This window comes from Pristiophorus japonicus, chromosome 21, assembly GCF_044704955.1.
Source record: "Pristiophorus japonicus isolate sPriJap1 chromosome 21, sPriJap1.hap1, whole genome shotgun sequence".
Taxonomy (NCBI): Eukaryota; Metazoa; Chordata; class Chondrichthyes; family Pristiophoridae; genus Pristiophorus; species Pristiophorus japonicus.
This window is the reverse complement of record NC_091997.1, coordinates 44,371,643-44,386,855: the sequence shown is the minus strand read 5'-3', so window position 1 is coordinate 44,386,855 and position 15,213 is coordinate 44,371,643. Positions and strand designations below refer to the sequence as shown.

The following is a 15,213-nucleotide window of genomic DNA, read 5'->3' as shown; positions in this document are numbered from 1 at the left end:
ACTTCTTTTAAAAAACAAAAGGCACCACCGCACATTTACAGATATTGAAATCCATATGCCACTTTTTTGCCCATTCCGCTACCTTATCATTATGTCTCCAGTCAGATCCTGGCACACTTTGTCCTACTTTAACTTAACTAACTTCTCTAATATTTTCCATTTGTGTATTATAATATATCTTATTTTGTTTTTAACCAAATCATGATTTACTCCTCCCCGGTATCCTTCTCCATTGTAAACACTGAAGTGAACTATCTGTTAAGTACCCCTGCTAATTGCTACTATCCTCTCCTCTTGGGGTCCCACCTCATATTTAACAGCCCTGTTTTTACTAATATATTTATAGAATACTATTTTTAGTAATTTTGAGTTCCCTCTTTATACACCCTCCTTGATTTCCTTATCTCTTTCTTAACTTTTTTTTCTTGGTTTGTTTGTTTAAAACATATTTGTTTAAAAAATAATTATATTTATAGGCCCATTTGCCCTCGTCTTCAATCATAGTTTGTTTTTAACCTCTATTTATCCACGGCATTGTGAAACTTGAAGTAGATTATATCTATCCTGTAGCTTTGCAATCTCTATTAAAACTATCCCATGATTGATTGACAGTCTTGCGTGCCAATTTCTCTTTCCACCTCACCTCAGGGAGCTCACTCATCTTTCTAAATCTGCCCCATTACAATCTGGTGTCCTTGTTTTTGTTCCAATGTTCTCCCTTTCTATTTGGAACTTAACCTCGTCACAACTGCTGAGGTGTTCGCTGACTTTTCACTCAACAACCTGATCTAGCAACGCCTCTTCCCTTGTAAGCACACAAAAACATAGGATTAGGAGGATGCCATTCAGCCCCTCGAGCCCATTCCATCATTCAATTAGATCATGGCTGATCTGTATCACAAATCCATCTACCCGCCTTGGTTCCGTGTGAACATACTAATTAAGGAAGGAGTCCTGCACCCATTTTTGGAATTCCATTCTTTTTTCTCTGAGTCAGAGAGGCGGGAGATCTGGCAGCAGAGCGTCGAGAGGCCTATAAAGGCCAGTGAGACCAGGAGCCCGGGGAGTCGGGAATTCCGGCGGCAGAGTGTCGAGAGGCCAATAAAGGCCCAGCTGGTGCAGCTGCAGCAGCGAGAGATGGCAAAAAAGTAGAAAGAAATTGAAAGGTAACGTCACAGCCAAGAGGGCAAGTAGTTTTTCTTTTCTTTTTTCTTTATCAGTAAGTAACCTTTAGCATTGTTGCCAATTTAAGTTTATCTAGGGGTTAAGTCATGGCAGGACAGCTTGGACACATGTTATGCTCCTCCTGTACCATGTGGGAAGTCAGGGACGCTTCCGGTGTCCCTGACGACTACGTGTGTGGGAAATCTATCCGCCTCCAGCTCCTGACAGACCACATTGTGGAACTGGAGCTGCGGGTGGATTCACTCTGGAGCATGCACGATGCTGAGAATTACGTGAATAGCACGTTTAGCGAGTTGGTCTTGCCGCAGGTAAAGGGTACACAGCCAGATAGGGAATGGAAGACCAACAGGAAGAACAGTGTAAGGAAGGTAGTGCAGGTGTCCCCTGCGTTCATCCGCCTGCAAAACAGATACACCACTTTGAGTACTGTTGAGGGGGATGACTCATCAGGGGAGAGCAGCAGCAGCCAAGTTCACGGCACTGTGGCGGGGTCTGCTGCACAGGAAGACAGGAAAAAAGAGTGGATAGTGATAGGGGATTCAATTGTAAGGGGAATAGAGAGGCGTTTCTGCAGCCGCAACAGAGACTCCAGGATGGTATGTTGCCTCCCTGGTGCAAGGGTCAAGGATGTCTCGGAGTGGATGCAGGACATTCTGAAAAGGGAGGGTGAACAGCCAGTTGTCGTGGTACATATAGGTACCAACGATATAGGTAAAAAACAGGATGAGGTCCTACGAGATGAATTTAGGGAGCTAGGAGTTAAATTAAAAAGTAGGACCTCAAAAGTAGTAATCTCAGGATTGCTACCAGTGCCACGTGCTGGTCAGAACAGGAATCACAGGATAGCTCAGATGAATACGTGGCTTGAATAGTGGTGCAGAAGGGAGGGATTCAAATTCCTGGGACATTGGAACCGGTTCTGAGGGAGGTGGGACCAGTACAAACCGGATAGTCTGCACCTGGGCAGGACCGGAACGAATGTCCTCGGGGAAGTATTTGCTAGTGCTGATGGGGAGGAGTTAAACTAATATGGCAGGGGGATGGAAACCTATGCAGGGAGACAGAGGGAAATAAAATGGAGTCAGAAGCAGAAGATAGAAAGGAGAATAGTAAAATGGAGGGCAGAGAAACCCAAGGCAAAAAACAAAAAGGGCCACATATTACACCAAAATTCTAAAGGGGCAAAGTGTGTGAGAAAGACAAGCCTGAAGGCTCTGTGCCTCAATGTGAGGAGTATTCGGAATAAGGTGGACGAATTAACTGCGCAGATAGCAGTTAACGGGTGTGATGTCATTGGCATCACGGAGACATGGCTCCAGGGTGACCAAGGTTGGGAACTCAACATCCAAGGGTATTCAGCATTTAGGAAGGATAGACAGAAAGGAAAAGGAGTCGGGGTGGCGTTGCTGGTTAAAGAGAAAATTAATGCAATAGTAAGGAGGGACATTAGCCTGGATGATGTGGAATCGGTATGGGTGGAGCTGCGGAATTCCAAAGGGCAGAAAACGCTAGTGGGAGTTGTGTACAGACCACCAAACAGTAGTAGTGAGGTTGGGGACAGCACCAAACAAGAAATAAGGGATGTGTGCAATAAAGGTACAGCAGTTATCATGGGAGACTTTAACCTACATATTGATTGGGCGAACCAAACTGGTGGCAATGCGGTGGAGAAGGATTTCCTGGAGTGTATTAGGCATGGTTTTCTAGACCAATATGTCGAGGAACCAACTAGAGAGCTGGCCATCCTAGACTGGGTGATGTGTAATGAGAAGGGACTAATTAGCAATCTTGTTGTGTGAGGCTCCTTGGGGAAGAGTGACCATAATATGGTAGATTTCTTTATTAAGATGGAGAGTGACACAGTTAATTCTGAAACTAGGGTCCTGAAATTAAGGAAAGGTAACTTTGACGGTATGAGGCGTGAATTGGCTAGAATAGACTGGCAAAGGATACTTAAAGGGTTGACGGTGGATAAGCAATGGCAAACATTTAAAGATCACATGGATGAACTTCAGCAATTGTACATCCCTGTCTGGAGTAAAAATAAAACAGGGAAGGTAGCTCAACCATGGCTAACAAGGGAAATTAAAGATAGTGTTAAAGCCAAGGAAGAGGCATATAATTTGGCTAGAAAAAGCAACAAACCTGAGGACTGGGAGAAATTTAGAATTCAACAGAGGAAGAATTAAGGGTTTAATTAAGAGGAGGAAAATAGAGTACGAGAGGAAGCTTGCAGGGAACATAAAAACTGACTGCAAAAGCTTCGATAAATATGTGAAGAGAAAAAGATTAGTGAAGACAAACGTAGGTCCCTTACAGTCGGATTCAGGTGAATTTATAATGGGAATAAAGAAATGGCAGACCAATTGAAGAAATACTTCGGTTCTGTCTTCACAAACGAAGACACAAATAACCTTCTGATTGTACTAGGGGACAGTAGGTCTAGTGAGAAGGAGGCACTGAAGGATATCCTTATTAGGCGGGAAATTGTGTTAGGGAAATTGATGGGATTGAAGGCCGATAAATCCCCAGGGCCTGATAGTCTGCATCCCAGAGTACTTAAGGAAGTGGCCCTAGAAATAGTGGATGCATTGGTGATCATTTTCCAACAGTCAATCGACTCTGGATCAGTTCCTATGGACTGGAGAGTAGCTAATGTAACAGTTTGCAGATGACACTAAACTGGGTGGCGGTGTGAGCTGTGAGGAGGATGTTAAGAGGCTGCAGGGTGACTTGGACAGTTTAGGTGAGTGGGCAAATGCATGGCAAATGCAGTATAATGTGGATAAATGTGAGGTTATCCATTTTGGGGGCAAAAACACGAAGGCAGAACATTATCTGGATGGCGGCAGATTAGGAAAATGGGAGGTGCAACGAGACCTGGGTGTCATGGTTCATCAGTCATTAAAAGTGGGCATGCAGGTACAGCAGGCGGTGAAGAAGGCAAATGGTATGTTGGCCTTCATAGCTCGGGGATTTGAGTATAGGAGCAGGGAGGTCTTACTGCAGTTGTACAGGGCCTTAGTGAGGCCTCACTTGGAATATTGTGTAGAGTTTTGGTCTCCTAATCTGAGGAAGGACGTTCTTGCTATTGAGGGAGTGCAGCGAAGGTTCACCAGACTGATTCCAGGGATGGCTGGACTGTCATATGAGGAGAGACTGGATCAACTGGGCCTTTATTCACTGGAGTTTAGAAGGATGAGAGGGGATCTCATAGAAACGTATAAGATTCTGACGGGACGGGACAGGTTAGATGCGGGAAGAATGTTCCCAATGTTGGGGAAGTCCAGAACCAGGGGACATAGTCTTAGGATAAGGGGTCGGCCATTTAGGACTGAGATGAGGAGAAACTTCTTCACTCAGAGAGTTGTTAACCTATGGAATTCCCTGCCGCAGAGAGTTGTTGATGCCAGTTCATTGGATATATTAAAGAGGGAGTTAGATATGGCCTTTACGGCTAAGGGGATCAAGGGGTATGGAGAGAAAGCAGGAAAGGTGTACTGAGGGAACGATCAGCCATGAGCTTATTGAATGGCGGTACGGCTTGAAGAGCCGAATGGCCTACTCCTGCACCTATTTTCTATGTTTCTATATTTTACTTTGCAGCTATATCACATTATTTTTGTGTTAGAAGACGAGTTTATAGCTATATTCCATCCTTTTAACCTTCTCGTTCTCATAAAAAACATTGATTCTTAATTCCAGGCACAAACTGGCTTATAGTAGGAAGTAAGTTTTACATTTTTAAATCAATTGCTTGGTCTTTTTCAATATCTTTGTATTGGTAAGGGCCAGACAATACAACACCTTTGGATAAACACCATCAACAGGTCAAAATAACACACAGAATATGGATCGTATATTGACATGACACATGATTATGGTTAAAAGACAGCTTCGTACAGATGAGAAATCCTAGAAATATGTACCTTAAATAAACAGAAGTAATGTTACACATATATTCAAGACAAATAACTTTCAGGAGTAACTAGTTGCTGAAATGGGTGTGATTTCAGAAGTTTGAGTTAAAATTCAGAGACCGATAACATGATTTTTGGAGTTTAAGTCTACCAAGGGATATGGGGATAGTGTGGGAACGTGGAGTTGAGGTAGAAGATCAGTCATGATCTTATTGAACGGCAGAGCAGGCTCGAAGGGCCGAATGACCTACTCCTGCTCCTATTTCTTGGGCCGATATTGCCCTTTTTTTAAGATCAGTTGGACTCTCCGCGATCGGGACATTGCCCTCTTGAATTTTTGAGGCACAGAAGTTGACCGCTTCGCTCCTGTGAACGGCGGTAGTGACATCATAAGAGCGTGCACCACTTGGTCCCTTCCCAGAAGCGACATTGCCCTCAAGAAATCATTCCACTGCTTGTTGGTGCCCCCAACAGCTTTGCATGGTGGGAACTGGCCAGTGGCTGGGTGACGCTTCTGCTCTTAAAGGGGAGTGCGCACCGCCGTGGCCACCATTTTATTTTAATTGTCGGCCAACTCTGCGATCGGCCCGACAATGGCAGCCACATGTTCAGCCGGGTCGCCAACAAGCAGCCTGGCACCCCCTCATGGGTTTGTTGTTGTTTTTATGTTGTGCTGTATGAGCTGAAAGTGGCCAGAGCAGGAAGACTACCATTTCGTGAGCCTGGTCCTAGTCTCAGGGTTAAATTATTCGGCCCTGAACAATGCTAAGTACCTTCCCCTTTTAGAGATATAAAAATCTATTCTCTCAGGTAAATCGAAAACACGTTTTATTTATGAAACTGAATTTGGAAAAAATAATCACAACTCAATGACATTGCTTATTTCCCAAAAATCTTGAAATAGACTAAACAAACTCTAATATAGGCTTGATTTTGTTGTGCAATTGCTACCACGGTCCTCAGAGTGAGGAGGTAAACATTTGGAGTAAACTGCATGAGGATGTTTAAGGAAAGTATGTGGACTGGCAATATTTGTCTCTTGCATCCACAGCACTAGCCAAGGTCAAATCAAATTGATCCTGAAAAGCTGTGACAAGCTGGATGTTTCTTTGGACTAAATTGATCTGAACATGAAGTCAATTCCCCATTTCGAAAGGTTTGGGATTGGAGCAGAATGAATTATTTACACTGGATTTCTACAAAGAGTGGTTTTGACTCCTCTGCATAATTTGAATCAAACCATGTCATTTGGGTGGAACTATGAACATGGTTATAACAGGCCTCATTTTAATTTGATTTCTGCATCATTTTGTTTTAAGTCGCTACTATTGGAGTGTTCTATAAATTACAATATTACCAATGAATAGGACTTGCAATTATTGGCGTATGATGACATTCTCAAACAAATGGCAGAAGCCTGAAACCGACACACTGAAATAATCTCTTGCTCTGCCCAAGCATGGAGATTCAAGGTCAACCATATCCTGGAATTATTTGATGGCAGAAGAGACCTTTCAAGAGCAAACAATACAAATGTTTTTAAAAAGAACAATTCATACATAAATGGCTTTGAAGCTTATAGGGCCCAAGTTTCCACACGATAAAAACGGGCGCCCCTCTGAGCAGGGCGCCCGTTTTTCGCGCCAAAAACGGCGCCGGAAAAAAAATGCGCGATTCTGGAGCGCCCTGCAGCTCCATGTCTGCTTGGCGCGGCGCCCAGGGGGGCAGAGCCTACACTCACGCCGATCTTGTAAGTGGGAGGGGGCGGGTACCATTTAAATTAGTTTTTTTCCTGCCGGCAACGCATCGCGTGCGCGTTGGAGCGTTCGCGCAGTGTGAAGGAAACATTGGCACTCGGCCATTTTTGTAGTTCTTTGTAGCTGTTTAATTTTTGAAAATGTTTTAATAAAAGCACATTGCCATCAGCACTGAGGCTTCTTGCAGCAGTGAGAAGGCTGCAGGAAGCCTCAAAGTTGAGGCAGCCGTTTCCCCCCCCCACCCCCCCTTCAGCATTCTCCCTGGCTGAAGCACATTCACACAGGTAGGAAGATGGTTTATTTAATCTTTTCTTTGCTTATAAATTTTTATTCAGGTTTGATTTATTTGTATAATATTTGTATAAGTATAAATAAGGATTTAGTGTAGAATTTAATGACTTCCCCCACTTCCCCCCCCCTCCCCGTTCTGGACGCCTAATTTGTAACCTGCGCCTGATTTTTTTAATGTGTAGAACAGGTTTTTTCAGTTCTACAAAAATCTTCACTTGCTCCATTGTAAGTTAGTTTGGAGTACGTTTTCACTGTGGAAACTTTGAAATCAGGCGTCAGTGGCCGGACACGCCCCCTTTTGAAGAAAAAATTCTGTTCCAAAGTGGAACTGTTCTACCTGACTAGAACTGCATAAAAAAAATGTGGAGAATTGCGATTTCTAAGATAGTCCGTTCTCCACCAGTTGCTCCTTAAAATCAGGCGCAAATCATGTGGAAACTTGGGCCCAATGTCACCACATTCAACGTGAAATTTATTGCACGGTGAGTTAATGTAGGAGCTGGATGTAGTTGTCCCTCCCCGATCAGGCCCATTAGTCTCCTGTTACCCGTAGCTTAGCAGCGGCAAAATGATTGTCTATTTTGTGAAGGGAACAAGTGCTAATTCCTTAAATTCAGTGCTCAATGATAAGTTTGCCACATGTTCAAGCATTTTTTTTGTTCCATGAAGTTGAACTACCTTGAGAGTTCTTAATCTAGCTCTAGTTACTAGATTGGTTATGTTATTAGATTAATTAAACTGTAGTGAGAGTTATCAGAACGTATTCAAGAACTATACTGAGTATTCCATTGTTCTCTACTGTGTATCCTTTTATAGCTGTTAAAGTTTGCAATGGCTGTACAACTATTTATAATACTTGGGTTCGGCACATATTGTTATGGATCCCTTCTATATCACAGAACTCCCTGGATAATGCCTTGCATTGCTAATATTTCAAGCAAAGCCCGATGAAGAAACTCTGAATAGAAAATACATGAAGTTAACACTGAAAACTTACCTTATTTGATCAATAACCATCAGCAGCAGTTATTACAAGAGACAATACTAATTGTCGATATTCAGCCTTACATTAATAATAAAAAAGATTTGCAACTGTTTACTGTAAGTTTAAAGAATTTGACAGCAGTATGGGACAGTTAGTACAGAATAGGCAAAGAAGTCAGCATCATTGCAGTGGACATTGTGATTTCACCAATATAGTATTTTTATTACTCACAGTTGCCAGGTAATCACCCTCCCAGCTTCGCTGTAGGCCCAAATCGTCTCTCTGACCTTTCAGATTCTCCATGGCTGCAACCTTTGCTCTGACCTTTGGCAAATCGGCAGGTGGGATACGCTTAATCAGCTGATACGCTTTCCATCTATCAGCAGAATTGGAATGAAAGCAATTTTACTTCGAATGTAAAGAAAGACTTGCATTAACTTAGTGCTTTTCTTAACCTCAGGAAATCCCAAAGCGCTTTACAGCTAATAAAGTCCGAAGTGCAGCCACTGTAGGAAATATTGCAGTTAATTTGCTCACAGCAAGATCCCACAAATAGCAATGTGATAAATGACCAGATAATCTGTTTTTCTTAAAGTGATGTTGGTTAAGGGATAAATATTGGCCAGAACATCCCTCTGCTCTTCTTTGCAATAGTGCTGTGGAGTCTTTTCCATCCATCCAAGAGGGCATACGGTGCCTCGGTTTAACGTCTCATCTGAAAGACAGCATCTCCGACAGTGCAGAACTCCCTCAATACTGCACTTGAGTGTTAGCCTTCAGGTCCCTCTCAAGTCTCTAGGGTGAGACTTGGAACTTGTGACAGAGGCGAGAGTGCGACCACTGAGTCGTGATTCAGTTGAAAGAAGTTGACATCATATTGTATTGGGTTATGCACTAAATCTTATATTGCAGAGGGTAAACTGAATTCACAGCTCACAGTTAATAGTACCACCATATGATTTTTGAACCAGACAATGTGGCTTTTGAGCAGGCTAACTGAAAATATCAAAAATGTAAATTGGACACTAAAAACAAGCTTTCCACTTTACTTCTGTATCTTATGATGTGGAACGTTAGTTATTAATGTTGTGGTTTCCAATTACATTTTTATCAGCTGCAAAACAAAAATCAGAACTTGAGATACAGTCCATGACCAGCTTTCAACTTGGATATAGATGACAACTACTTTCAATAGGGTTCCGTTGAAGATAAATTATAAGCTTCCGTCTATGGATCTGCTGAATGACAGTGAGCAGCTGAGCCATTTTGATCTAGCTTCGATGCTCGGTATGTGCAGTGAGTCAACATAAACCAGGACTGGGAATTAAACATTGTAGGGTATAACATATTTGGAAAAGATAGGGAGGAGGGGGGGGGGGGGGAAGGAGAGGTGGAGTAGTTGTACTTATTAGAGATAACAATGGCAGTAGAAAAAAAGTGACGCAACTATCAGGAAGACAAAAATAGAATCTATATGGATAGAGATAAAAGATAATAAAGGATCAATCACACTAATAGGTATAGTCTACAGACCACCCAATACTGAAAGGGAGGTGGAGGAAGAAATATGCAGACAAATTAGGGAAATGAGTAAAAAACATAGAATAATAATCATGGGGGATTTCAACTACCCTGATATTAATTGGACAGAAGAGGTAGGTAAAAGGGGGTAAGGGAATTGAGTTCCTACAATGGGTACAGGACTCCTTTCTAACTCAATATGTAAAAAGCCCAATAAGGGAGGATTCGCTATTGGAGCTCGTAATGGGGAATGAACCAGAGCAGAGAAGAGAAGTAAAAGTAGGGGAACATCTAGGCAATAGTGACTATAATATAATACGCTTTAAGATTATAATTGAGAAGGACATAAGTATGACAAAAACCAGTGTAATAGATTGGAGAAAAGCTGATTTTGAGGGGCTGAGAATAGAACGTGGGGAAATAAAATGGGCAACAGTATTGGCAAAAAATGATGTAGAACAGCAATGAAAAACATTTAAAACGGTGTTCTACAGAGTGCAGGAACAATATATTCAGCTAAAAGGAAAGAAAAACTAAACACTAATTAGATGCCATGAATTAATAAAGCCATAAAGGAAAAATTGAGGGCAAGGAAAGAGCAAACATTAAGTATATAGACAGCAGGGGAGTACATGTTAAGGGAGAATATGAAAAGTTTAGGAGAGAAGTCAAAAAAACAATTAGGAAGGCAAAGAGGAACTATGAAATTAAATTAACAAGGAACATAAAACAAAATTGTTAAATATTTTATCGGCACATCAATAAAAAAGGAAGGCTGGGGTGGGAATATGGCCATTAAGGGATAGACAGGATAATACCACAGGTAACAATAGAGAGATGGCAGAAATATTAAATCATTATTTTGCTTCAGTGTTTACCAGGGAGATAGAACAGTTGGACATGGCTTTGAGTGATGAGATTAGTAATGAGATAAGAACATTTAAAATAAAAAGAGGGGATATATTAAGTAAACTAATCAAACTCAAAGAAGATAAAACCGCTGGTCTGGATGGATCGCATCCACACATTTTAAAAGAATCTTAGGAACAGATAGCAGAGGCATTGCTACACATATTTAATAATTCATTCGAAAAAGGTGTGATGCCAGAGGACTGGCAGATAGCTAACGTAATACCCAATATAAAAACAGAAAATGCTGGAAATACTCAGCAGGTCAGGCAGCATCTATGGAGAGAAACAGAGTTAATGTTTCAGGTCGATGACCCTTCGTCATAACATAATACCTATATTTAAGAAGGGGGGATAGAACATGTCCAGGGAATTATAGACCAGTCAGCTTAACATCGGTGATAGGAAAAATGAGAGAAAATAGAAGAATATCTAGATACCAAAATATTATAATGAATAGTCAGCATGGATTTCAAAAGGGACAGTCTTACTTGGCCAACCTCATTGAATTTTTTGAAGAGGTAACAGAGAGAATAGACAATGTAATGCAGTAAATGTAATTTATCTAGATTTTCAAAAGGCTTTCAATAAGGTACCCCATAATAGACTGATCGAACAAGGTCAGAGAATGTGGAGTCAGGGGACAATGGATTTAAGACAAAAAGCATAGAGTAAGGGTAAAAGGTGTTTTTTCCGTGGCAGAAGGTGGGTCGTGATGTTCCTTAAGGATCAGTGCTGGAACCACTGTTGTTCACAATTTATATTAACGATTTAGACAATTTCTAAATTTGTGGATGACACCAAATTGGGGCCGATAGTAAATACTGAGGAGGACTGCAACAAATTACAGGAGGACATTAATAAACTTGCAGAATGGGCAAATAATTGGCAAATTAAGTTCAACACAGATAAATGTGAGGTATTACATTTTGGTCAGAAGAATAGAAAAGTCACTTATTACTTGGAGGGTGAGAGTCCAGGTGGGGTAGAAAAACAAAAAGGATCTTGGAGTACAAATACATAAATCACTAAAATACAATACAGGTTAGCAAGGCCATAAAAAAACAAACCAAGCACTAGGGTTTTTTTTTAAAAAAGAGGTATAGAAGAGAAAAGTAGGGAAGTTATGCTCAATCTGTATTGAACCTTGGTTAGACCACACTGCATACAGTTCTGGTTGCCATATTATAAAAAGGATATAGAGGCACTGGAGGGCACTAGAGGGTACAGAGAAGATTTACAAGGATGATACCAGAAATGCGAGGAGGTACATATATCAGGAAAGGGTGAACAGGCTGGGTCTCTTTTCTTTTGAAAAAAGGCTGCGGGGTGACCTAATAGAGGTCTTTAAAATTATGAAAGGTTTTGATAGAGTGGATGCAGAGAGAATTTTTCCACTTGTGGGGAAGAACATAACTAGAGGTCAACAATATAAGATAGTCCCCAAGAAATCCAATAGGGAATTCAGATGAAAATTCTTTACCCAGAGAGTGGTGAGAATGTGGACTCGCTACCAGAGAGTGGTTGAAGCGAATAGTACAGATGCATTTAAGGGGAGGCTAGGCAAGCAATTGAGGGAGAAGGGAATAGAGAGTTATGTTGATAGAGTTAGATGAGGAAATATGAGAGGAGGCTCCAATGGAGCATAAACACCGGCTGGTTGGGCCTGTTTCTCGGTCGTATATCCTATGTAAATTCACCTTGGCATCCCTAAATGAGAAAGGTGAAAGTTGGTGAGGGTTTCCGCTCCTAGTCAGTCTATATAGATCTCTGCTCGAGTGCCTGAATATTAGACTTTAGGTGATGACAGCATCAGGTTCATCTACTGCCCCCTGTCAACACTTACTGCCTAACCCTAAACTAACACATGAAGAATGGCCATTTGGGCATGGTACTAAAGAGTAACCAGCACCCATGGGAAAGGGAAGGGAGAAAATTCATAGAAAATTAGATTAAATAGGATGAATCAGTTCCACTAAAAGAAACTCAATAACCTGGTAAAATGCAACACAACCTTGACAATTTTGGGTTTTTAAATTCTGGTTAATTTTTAATGTCTCAGTCCAGTTTTATTGGTGAAACCTTGCTCCCTAGAGCCTGGTGCACTCTAGCACACCCACTTGGTGACGTCATGAGTGTGCAATGCCATGTTAGTGTCGCGATCCCGAACTTCATTCCTTTTGCCTGCCGTAGCGCCTGCCGCTGTCACCGACAGGAAGAGCAGGCGTTCCGTGACAGCTCCCTGGGCGATATTGTAAAGCAGGAGCTGGTGGGTGGACAGTATAAAATCTTTTAACATCGCTGTGATACTGCTGCTGATGTTGCCAATGCTCCCTTCAACTTTCTCTCATTTTTTGGTCCAGCTGACCTCCCCTTTAGGCGCCAGGATGCCGGTTTCCTAGTGGCAGAACTTCATTATTCCTGCAGCGCTACTGCCCCATTTCCCTTAGCGCTCCACTTCCCTCTTGGCGCACTAATAGTGAATATCCCGGTTGGAGGTGGTAAACATCGCCCGGCACTAAAATTAGCTCCCAGGCAGTGTCACCACCTCAAACCGGGCTTTAACGAATTTTTAGCCCTAAACTGTTTCTGAACCAATTGGAGTTTATTCTCCAAAATCTTATGTTCATAATTGTGCACAGGTCCCTGGAATCTTGTTTCTTTTAGATTATATGCATGCGTTTGATCTTGAACGTATCAGACTCTCGTGGGATCTGCAAAGAGCGAGTGACCCAGATAAATCATTGGGGCAGCTGAGGAGCCCGTCAGCTGGATAGAATACATGGTCATCAGCTGCAGCTTTAGAGAGAATCAAGGACACGATTTTATTTCATAAAGGTTTGGAGCCAAAATTGCCATGTTTGATACACAAATTCATTGTGTGCGCGAACAGAACACACAAAGCTATGGCACACAACTTTTTTTTAAAATCAGCAAATTTTCTTTGAGTGGCCTGCTGCACAAGTAACCAAGGCCAAAATATTCTTCCACACCAGCAAATCATATTTGAGTTAACTGTTAGCTGCTTAATAGGGTACTCTGCTGTACTCATGCCCTGCTTTTAATGGAAGCCATACAGAGCTGAACACATGGCTTTTGACACTGAGAACTGTCAGACAGCTGGGAATAAATAGAGCCCAAACTCCCAGCTTAGCAGAAACTCGACTTTCGTCCATTATGTTACACAGTTAAAAGGTTCACAGATTTGCATTTATTAAAAAGACTCAAGTACACCACTGAGCTGTTGCCATCTTAAGCTTTGAGCTGCAAAGCTTTATCCCAGTGTAGATCATTAACGATTCGAATAGTTTTAAATGTTTCAGTTTACATTTACATCTTTTTGAAACCCTTTTGCAGAAGATAGTGGCCTGGGATTTGCGGTCGGGATGTCGGCAAACTGGCAGCGTCGCCGTCATTCCGCGTTTGAAACTGACGGCAACTTCAGGATTTGGCTCCTGACATTGCAGTCTGTCATTCACAGCTCCGACACTGTCTGCAGCGTGAATGCCACCCCACTCCCCCGCCGCGGTGTGACTGCCTCCTTCCCACCCACCCCACCCTCCCCGGTGTTACTGCCACCCCCCCACAGAGCCAACAATCAGCGTAATCACCCAAATCAGGGAAACTGACGAAAACGCCGGCTCTTCCGCAGCAAGTACACTGTTAAATGCCACACTAGGTGTAACTGAGGTTTTAACAGTGTATTTATTGACTGCTAAAAAAAGGTTAAGGGCCAGAAAAACTAATGTTAATTTGTGTAATTTGTCCATTTTAATAAAAATTTAAATTGTTGAGAAACTTTAAATTCTCTCTTGCTCACTCTTGCCCGCTGGACCGGGAGAATGGGGACCTAGAATGGGACCGGACAGCCTTTAGGCGGGGTTGGAGGTAAGTTGCTGCTGTGTGTTTTTTAATTCTTTTAATGTGGGTCCAGGCACCTGCTGCACTGATTTCTTTACCTCTCGGCATGAGTTTTCTGGAGAGGCTACATATGCTGGCCGAAGCAGAGTGTAACTCTCAGCTGGCCAAACTTCCATAAATGACCAGAATTGGCACGGATGGCTGAAAAAAATACCGACCTAAAAAAATCATAACTGAGTTACACTAGTGCAAATTGATTGGGGAAACTCTGGTTTTTCAATTTGGGCCAATAAGAGCAGACTGCTCAAAAAAACCGTCGCAAATCACTGGGGAAAACTGAGCCCTTTGTCTTGCGCTCGCTTACATTTTTTTTAAGTTTGAATTTTAAGAGCTTACTCACTTCCTTGTTTACTGTAATGTGAGAATTCTGCATTTTGATTGGCTGCTCAGACAACTTGTTGACGCCACAATTCGCACAAGGGGATCCCCACTAAACTCCGTTGATTTGAATCGAATGTCGGAAAACCCAAACGTCACCACACAGGAATTGCGAGACCTTTGTGCGAGATTTTTGTGAATGCCTTTGCTTCACTGTTGACCACAAATTCTGGGGCACTGCATTTTTCAGTGATCACTTCCTTGAACTGTTCCCAACTTATTTATGAAAATCATGCATTAAAAATATGCAGTGAATTTTTGAGGTTATGATTTTTTTACAATTTCACAGTGTGTCTCATATTCTGTAAGTTTGGGTACTGTACTGTATTTGACATGCTATTTAATC

General features: G+C 42.0%; 1 protein-coding gene across 3 annotated transcripts in view; it reads right to left on the bottom strand.

Moving 5' to 3' along the window:
* Positions 1-15,213, bottom strand: part of LOC139233977 (unconventional myosin-Id-like) — a 671,189-nt gene that overhangs the window by 300,397 nt on the left and 355,579 nt on the right. For all 3 annotated transcript variants that reach the window (XM_070864719.1, XM_070864717.1, XM_070864718.1), the window contains exon 18: positions 8,370-8,514. In XM_070864719.1, the coding sequence (XP_070720820.1) occupies positions 8,370-8,514 (145 nt within the window). The remainder of the gene's footprint in view (positions 1-8,369; positions 8,515-15,213) is intronic.